We start from the raw sequence: 9,184 nt of genomic DNA on the forward strand, positions 1-9,184 counted from the left end.
TTGTCTTTATAACATTGCCGCATTCTCTCACCAATCTTGAACATGGCACGCTTAAAATACTAACATGTCACCAACAAAAATTTTCTATAATATAAGTTAGAGCTATTAATTAAGGCCACATCAATCTAAAGAGACATCATGGTCAACTCATTTTTGAGTTAAGTTGCTTCAGGTCAATTTAATGATAGGCTGGAATAGTTGCTAGCCCAGTAGGTCGTTGGTCAAAGGGTCATTTCATTGTAACTCATTTTTAAAATATAAAAAATTAAAAAATTATTAAAATAAAATATTTTTAATCATTATTTAAAGTAAAATAAAAAAATATAGGTCATCATTTGTATTATAAAATAGTAAAATATAATGCATAATAATATAAATAAAATAAACCGTGTCAATTGTATATGTAACAATAAACGAGTACTAGAAATTAAAAAATAATATTAAATTTAGAGGAAAAAAGTTATGCTTGAGAAAGCTCTAATCTTTTATGTCTTTATTATAAGGTCTAAAGCATTTAGTTTTTTTATAAGATCAAATTTAACTTATTTTTTAATAAAAATTCATAAAAATGTATGACGGTGAAAAAATATAATCCATTATTATTTGTTAGTTTTTTTTATTCGTGAGAACAAAAGATAATTTTAAGATAATTTATCTTTCATTAGAATTTGATATTAAAAATTTAAAAAAAATCATTGAAAACACAATCTCAATTAAATGAAAATATTTAGGTGATAATGTCATTAAATAAAATAAATTAGTTAATAATAAAAAAGGATCACCGAAAACATAATCTCAACAAACATGTGATTTATCGTAAAAATAAATAAACATGTGATTTTTTCTTATGAGATCAAATGAAGCAATCATTAAGGAAAGAATATACTATTAATTTATTGATTGACCAGTAGCTTGTTAAGCGCCAATATGCTAACCGAATCAATGATCAATGCAATTTTTTTATTTTAACTGAATCAATGATTCAACTGCTAATATATTGGTGGTAGTAGGCTTCCAGTGCATTAGACATTTAGTTATTAGTTAAAATTCTCACAAGAGTCAAAGTTATTGTTTTGGTTCATTAATGCAGAATTAGTACTCTCAATTTGGTTCTTCAAAATTACTTGTCATCATGTTAGGTTTTTTTAATTGTCATTAAATTAATCTTGTTAACATATATATGCTATTCTTGTATTCTTGTGTTTTATTTTTCATATTTTGTTTCCAGCTAGGCAATTAAAATAATTTGTCCTTTTCACTGCTAACATTATTAATTTTATAGTTGCTAACACGGTTGTGATTGACTTATACCTGGATATTTTAGTTATATTAAGCACTAATTTATTATGTCTATTTTATTCTACTTTTTCAGTTTATTTTATCAAATGGATAAGAGTTGGATAGACTACAATTCTCTTAATAAAGAGAAGTATATTAGAGGAGTTTTAAACTTTCTAGATTTTGCATTTGCGAAATCATCAAAGGATGGAAAAATTTTATGCCCTTGTACCAAATGTGTCAATTGCAAGTGGCGCTCTCGGATGAATGTTTATGAGCACATTATTAGTAATGGATTTCTAAAAGGATATGTTACTTGGATCTTTCATGGTGAACAAGTTGGCCCATCTAGTTCTTTAGATACATCCCAAGTGGAAGGGGAGTTTGATCATGATATGGATACATTGGTTCATGATGCATTCACAATGCATGCAACTAATGAGAGTAATGACACAGATATAAATATGGAGGATGGAGATTCTAGAGAATTAATGAATGGACCTAGTGTTCAACAATCTGAAGACAATAATAATTCAGAAAAGTTCTATCAGATGTTAAGGGAGGCAGAGCAAAGTCTTTATAAAGGTTGTAAGAAGTTTACAAAATTGTCATTCCTTGTACATTTGTATCACTTAAAGTGTCTAAATGGGTGGACTGATAAAAGTTTTTCGATGTTGTTAGAGCTGTTAAGTGATGCATTACCAGAGGAAAATACTTTGCCCAAATCATTTTATGATACAAAAAAGATTATTTCAGGGTTGGGTCTATCTTATGAAAAAATTCATGTTTGTCCCAATGAATGCATATTGTATAGGAAGGATTTGGCTGATGCTGAAATTTGCCCTAAATGCAATTTGTCAAGATGGAAATATAACTCTAATGATGTTGAATGTAGAAAAAAGATACCAGCAAAGATTCTTCGTTGGTTCCCTCTTATACCTAGATTGCAAAGACTTTTTGTATCGCCAAAAACAGCTTGTTCTATGATATGGCATGAGGTTGGTCGTACTAAAGATGGACTCCTGAGGCATCTAGCTGATTCATTTGCTTGGAAGAATTTTGATTGTCAGTATCCTGATTTTGCTTGTGACGCTCGTAATGTTCGACTAGGTTTGGCTACTGATGGCTTTAATCCTTTCAAAACTATGGCAATTTCCCATAGCACTTGGCCTGTTATCTTGATTCCGTACAATCTTCCTCCATGGATGTGTATGAAGCAACCTAATTTTATACTTTCATTGCTTATTCCTGGTCCAAAAGGTCCAGGTATGAACCTTGATGTTTATATGCAGCCTCTTGTGGAAGAATTAAAGGAATTATGGGAAATTGGGGTAAAAACGTTTGATGCATGTAAAAAAGAGTCATTCCAAATGCGTGCTGCAATTATGTGGACTATTAATGATTTTCCTGCTTATGCAAATTTGTTTGGTTGGAGCACTAGAGGCCAATATGCTTGTCCATGTTGTGGTTTTGAGATTGGCTCAAAGTGGTTGCGTTATGGTAGAAAGTTTTGCTATATGTGTCATCGTCGTTGGTTAGAGCCCGATCATAAGTGGAGATACAATAAAAGAGATTTTGATGGAACCCAGGAGTTTAGAGCTCCACCTGATCTACCTAGTGGAGCTTTTTCTTTGAGACAGATGGAATATCATGGAGTTGGGGATTGGTCACCATGGAAAAAGAGAAGTATTTTGTTCACATTGCCTTATTGGCAACATAGTGTGCTCCGTCATAATCTTGATGTTATGCACATAGAAAAGAATGCGTGTGATAACATTATTGGGATGTTGTTACAATTAGAAGGTAAGTCAAAGGACAATGATAAGGCACGCTATGATCTTGTTGATATGAATATTAGAAGCCAATTACATCCAAAGATGCACCCAAGTAAAGGCAAACAATATTTTCCTAGAGCTTGTTACCAAATGACTTCAAAAGAGAAAGAAACATTTTTGGAAGTTCTCAAAACAATAAAATCTCCTGATGAATATTTGTCTAATATTTCAAGATGTGTGCAAGTGAAGGAACACAAAATATCCGGTCTCAAAAGTTATGATTGCATTCTTTTAATGCAAGAGTTTCTTCCTATAGCTATGAAAGGTTGTTTGCCAGACAAAGTGAGTTTAGCTATATCCGATCTTTGTTGTTTCTTCAAGGAGTTGTGTGGCAAGGTGCTTAATGAGAGTAATTTAGAGCACCTAGAGCATCAAGTAGCTCTAACATTATGCCAATTAGAACAGATTTTTCCTCCATCTTTTTTCACCGTAATGGTACATTTGGTAATCCATTTGGCACATGAAGCAAGAGTTGGAGGACCTGTACATTACCGATGGATGTATCCTATTGAAAGGTATGAATACTTTTTAATCATTTTAAAACATTCTAGAGTTATAAAGTAAAATGATATTATCTTAATTTGTAACCTAAAATTTTCTTTTTAGGTTCCTTTTGACTCTAAAGTCATTTGTTCGTAATCGAGCACATCCAGAAGGATCTATTGCAGAAGGATATTTAGCTCATGAATGCTTGATATTTTGTTCAAGATATCTATCTAGGGTGGAGACTCATTTTAATCAATTTGCTCGAAATGATGACTCATGTTTTGTGGAAAATGTAAGTGTTTTAAATCCTAGAGGTAGACCATTGGGGAGAAAGAAGCAAGTTGGATTCAATGTGAAGAAGAGAAAAAGAGCTTCTCGGATTTCTCTTGATAAGAAAGCATTGGTTCAAGCACATAGATATGTGCTTTTCAATAGCAACAATGTTGACCACTTTCGAAAGTAATACAATTTTTTTCACGTTCATTTATTTATTGAATATTTGTATAATATCTTTCTATCAATGATAATGCTTACTTTTTCTAACCTTTTTTACATAGAGCCCATACTGATCTTATCAAGAGACAAAATCGTCGATTATCTCCATATGAAGTTGACAAAATTCATAGTAAAGAATTTCCAGATTGGTTCCGTGAAAGAGTAAGTTTAAGAAGAATCAATAATATTAAATTTTGCATTCATTTAAAATTTTAACCATTTGAAATAAAATTGTGGTAGGTTGCACGATTGGAAGAGCAAGACAGCACTCTAGTGACAAATGATATCAAGTGGTTAGCTCGTGGTCCACTAGAAATAGTGAGAAGATATAGCGGGTACATTGTTAATGGAGTTAGATTTCATACAAAGACACGTGAAAGGTGCTTGAAGACTCAAAACAGTGGCATTGTTGTAACTGTTAAGACATTAAGTTATGCCAGTTCAAGAGATAAAAACCCAAAGGAGGGAGAAATCCACTACTATGGTGCACTAACAGATATAATTCAATTGGATTATTCTGGAAAATATAAGGCTATACTTTTCAAGTGTGATTGGGTTGATATAAACAGGGGTTGCAAAATTGATAACTTCGGTATGACATTAGTGAATTTCAATTATTTGCAACATACAGGGAATGATATATGTGACGATCCATTTGTTTTTGCATCTCAAGCTAAGAAAGTATTTTATGTGGAGAATAAAACACAAAATGGTTGGCTTGTTGTTGTGCATGCTAAAATCAGAGATGTATATGATATGGGTGATGAGCAATCCAATGACACGGATCAAGGGAATGAACAAGTCTTACAAGAGATAAATCATAATGATTTGATCAGACCAGAAGCCGATGATAGTGATGATATCATTGAAGTTACAATACCTATGGAGAACATTTTACCACATGACAAGGATGATAATTATATAGATGGTGATGAGAGCGATGCAGACTTCTTTTGATTTGTTTTTATTTGTTCTATTTGAACATTTGGTTATAGTTTGAGTATACATGTATTGAAAATTTTGTCACATTTATATACTCTTATTCCTTTCTTTAGTTTTTTGTTCTTATTATTCATTACTCTTGTGTTTATTTTTTGTTATGTATAAAAATCACTCACAATATAATGATGTTATCCGTTTTTTATCAAAATTTGTTTCGTTGTTTCCTCAATAGTTTGATTCTTTGTGATTGGAGATTGGTGAAAAAATAGCTTACAAGCAATCTAAATTTGCCTTTTAGGTAATTACTTTATTCTTCTTTTATTTTTTGGCATGGTGTTTAAAAAAATCATAGTCAATAATGTAGTTATATCTAATTTTTATTTTATTTTATTTTTTGGATTGATTTATTCAGCATACTATGGGAAAGCGCAGAAAGTTGAATATCATTCAAAATGATGGTCAATCACAAGCAAAAGAGCAATCAATTGAAAGCTCTACTGAAGTGAACCAAAATAACAACTCTATACTTGAAGAAAATGCACAATTTGAAGGAGGTATAAAGATTTTATTAACTTAATTTCTTTATTTTATATTAAATTATTTATAACACAATTGTTTATTAACTAAATCAACAATCACAAACAGAACAACACATACAAGAAGATAGTCATGTTCAGTCTCATACTTCTCTTGAAAGTGCAAGTGAAAGTTCAACTAAAGGTATTTATACACATATGCTTTTTTGGGTTAGAATTATATGTACAATTCTGTTTGAGTTGAATATCTTTTAGAATATGATAAGATTAAATTTACTAGTGAGTTTCTTTTTTCCATATAGTTCAAATCTGTGTGTGTGTGTGTTTGATAAATGTCATATCCATGAATGATTTAGATAAAAAGAGAACCAGAGGTTATACACATATGCTAGATGTGTGGGACTTGCCAGATGGAGAATTCATACTTGTTGAAGTAGATCATTGGGGCAATCCTATGGGTTGGGAAGGGAAAACTCTACTGAATGCAATTGGGAGCTTGGTAAGGAGACACCAATGTGCTCCTATCAATTTTCTTAGCTGGAAAGACATGCCTAAGGACTATATTACTGACATGGTTGAATTAATTCAGGTCTGGTATAAAACTTTATAAGTGTTGTTTCATCTTGCTTCTTGTAAAATTTTATGTCTTCTAATGTCTAACAAAATGATCTTTTTTGTTTGTTAATGATACTCATAATAGAGTAAGTTTCGATTTGTTCCTGAATTAACTAAACAAACAAAGAAAATATTGATTGATGACATGAGTCTAAAATGGAGGCAATTTAAATATGAACTGAAATCAAAAGGATATGATGAGAGCAAAATTAAGGAGGAAATGATTGCTCACATCCCAGATCCAAGGGTTGATCCTTCTCAATATCGTGATTTAGTACATTATTGGTGTTCTGAGAAAGGACAGGTATACATGACAATGTCACCAACCTTTTGCTAACATAACAATTATATATTATATGTTTATTTTTATTATTGACTTTTTATATTTGTTGGTTATAGAAAATAAGCAACATCAACAAAAGGAGCCGCTCAAAATATGAGGACTTGCATTGCATGGGAACCAATAATCTTCCAAGACGGATTCATGAGATGGTTTGCCTTTTTTATATTTTTAAATTGCTTAATACAAATAGGATGATTGATCTTTTTAACTAATGTTAGACTACAAAGGCTAAGGGAGTGCAACCTTCTAGGGCAGAAATTTATATTGACACTCGAACTCGAAAAGATGGAAGCATTGTTACTGAAAAGGTTGCTATTGTAATTATAAGAATTTTAATTTTTATTTCAATACTTTTTCTTTGTTTTGCTCAATTTTCTAATATAAGGTTATGGGGTGAGGGGGAGTAACTAATGTGGAGATGAGTTTTGTTTAGTGATATTGAAGTATTCAGGATATTGATGTATGATATTAATTTATAAGGTGTATTTATGTAGGATGAACTAAAAAAGAAAATGGTTGAAGCAGAGAGTTCGCAAAATTTACAAAGCACCCAAGATTCTACTGATTGGACAAATGATATATATTCAAAAGTCAAAGGACCTGAAAAAAGAGGACGTGTGCGTTGTCTTGGCAAGCTTCCACATCAAGCAAGTTCATCTCAAAGCTCTTATACAAACAATAGAATTCAAAAGTTGGAGAATTTGCTTGGAAACCTTGTAGCTGTGCTTAAAGTACGATTTGCAGAAGATCCACAAATTAATCAAGTCTTAGAAGCTATAGATCAAGAGGTATGAATTTATAATTCTACTTATTCAACGATTTAACTATGATATGATACTTTACAAAGAAAAAACATTCTTTTAATTTAGGTACCTACAAATGATTCTACCGGTAAAGATCATCAAACTACAAACAATCTTAGCTAGAGGTGAGTTGAAATATAGTACTATATTTTAACTATATATATATATATATATAGATAGATAGATAGATATATAGAATATATCATCATTATGTTATTTTAATAGCAGTTGAATGTTATAATTTATGCTTCAGTCTTGTTCCTTTTACTTGAATGATGATTTGGAAAGCCCTCGTGCAATTGGACCCTTCTTTAGGCTCTCACGGTCAAGGAAAAGATGATGGCAGCATCAACCACATGATTATTCTGTTTGTGTCCCCACTATAAATATATAATTGGGTCATCTAATTGATCTTTTCTGGATGGGATCACCTAAATGAATTATTGATTAACTGGACCAGCTTGTGATAATATATTGTTAAATTTACACGTCCCATTTTTCTTTTTTGAGGTTTGTTTTCTTGTATATGTTATTGGGTGATATATACTTGTTAAATACATACTTGAAAGACCTATGCTAAAGCAAGAGTATTTTACAATTGGAATGAGGGTGGGAAAAATGTGAAGCAGAAAAGCAACCTTATTTTCATGTGAATGTTTGGCTATTATTGTTGCATACTCATTTTGTTTGACCATTCCATGTCCTTCCTAGGTTTTAATTATTCTCATCTGCATATCAACTTCATAAAATGTAACCCTTCAACAATTTCTAATTAATTATAAGTTGATGTAATTAATTAGTTGTGCAGAAGTATGCTAGATAAAGTAATCTTTTTTAACTTTCAACAGAAAACACAATCAATTTGGCTTTAGGGTCATCTTAATTACAGTTGTCACGTAGCCCTTTGAAGTATGTCATATCTAGTAAAACTAAAAGCTAAGAACAAATATCTTTCTTGCTGTGAAACAGGCTTCATGGAGTTGCTATAATTTGTTGCTTCTGAGAGAAAAAGGTAGGAGCATGCCAAGCTTATGATGGAAGAAACAGCTAGTTAAAACAAGATTCCAAATTAATTGCTGCACATGCAACATTTTAATACTACTGGGCTCTTTTTTTGTTCCGTGATATTACATATAGAAGAACCATGTTCTAAAAACATTCCCTTTTTTGTTCTTAAATCTTGCCACTGTAACCTTTTTCTAGGCAAAAGTGATGTTAATATGTTAGTCATTAGTCATAACTCCACGTGATTAGCACACAACATATACATTTAATTTGAATTTCAAATTGAGAGCAAATAAATTCTGAGGTCAACCACTAAAGATATGTTTAGATTTCTTCCATTCAAAGCTCACAATCTAGTTACAACAATCACAAATTAGGCTAACAAAAATTTAATTGTATGTAGCAGGTTGTTGTAACTTTTCAAATTTAATTAAGCTCATGTATATTTAATTAAAAATTATAATTAAAAAATAATGTAATTAGGAACTAGTTTTATTATTATATGACATTTACCTACAGAAGACCGTAGGTACAAGTAAATTGACTTTTACCTACAGTTAGAGATTATAGGTATAAATTAATATCTTTTACCTACACATTTAAAATAGTAGGTGTTACCTATAGTGATAGTTAAATTTGACTGTAGGTAAAAATATATCCGTAGGTAAAGCCTATAGTGACAGATTATTAGTTGTCACTATATACCCCCTCAAAGTTGACGCAAAAAACGTCTGTAGGACAAAGTCCTTTATACATCTACCTACGGATTTTGGACTTCTAGTGACAGATTTTGACTGTAGGTATAAGTCATTTTCCTTGTAGTGTTGGTTGCAATTTAAAAGAAAA

General features: G+C 31.1%; 1 protein-coding gene and 1 long non-coding RNA gene across 2 annotated transcripts; both read left to right on the plus strand.

Annotated features, from left to right (window-relative positions):
* The first annotated feature begins 1,541 nt into the window (after positions 1 to 1,541).
* Positions 1,542 to 5,051, plus strand: LOC114404108. Its single transcript, XM_028367217.1, has 5 exons — positions 1,542 to 3,081; positions 3,298 to 3,628; positions 3,720 to 4,058; positions 4,157 to 4,256; positions 4,335 to 5,051. Exons 1-5 carry the CDS (start codon positions 1,542 to 1,544, stop codon positions 5,049 to 5,051), a joined length of 3,027 nt encoding a protein of 1,008 aa, XP_028223018.1.
* Positions 5,052 to 7,030: 1,979 nt separating this feature from the next.
* LOC114404091 lies at positions 7,031 to 8,008 on the plus strand. Its single transcript, XR_003664810.1, has 3 exons — positions 7,031 to 7,318; positions 7,400 to 7,458; positions 7,587 to 8,008. It is a non-coding gene; the product is annotated as an uncharacterized LOC114404091 (long non-coding RNA).
* The last annotated feature ends 1,176 nt before the right edge of the window (positions 8,009 to 9,184 follow it).

Source organism: Glycine soja, unplaced genomic scaffold, assembly GCF_004193775.1.
Source record: "Glycine soja cultivar W05 unplaced genomic scaffold, ASM419377v2 Super-Scaffold_81, whole genome shotgun sequence".
NCBI lineage: Eukaryota > Viridiplantae > Streptophyta > Magnoliopsida > Fabales > Fabaceae > Glycine > Glycine soja.

Excerpts from the sequence above, each read along its gene's own strand:
- LOC114404108 (XM_028367217.1), top strand. The coding sequence starts at position 1,542 with ATGAATGTTTATGAGCACATTATTAGTAATGGATTTCTAAAAGGATAT. Across the intron at positions 4,059-4,156 it reads AATGTTGACCACTTTCGAAA|AGCCCATACTGATCTTATCA; the intron begins GTAATACAATTT and ends TTTTTTACATAG. Across the intron at positions 4,257-4,334 it reads CAGATTGGTTCCGTGAAAGA|GTTGCACGATTGGAAGAGCA; the intron begins GTAAGTTTAAGA and ends AAATTGTGGTAG.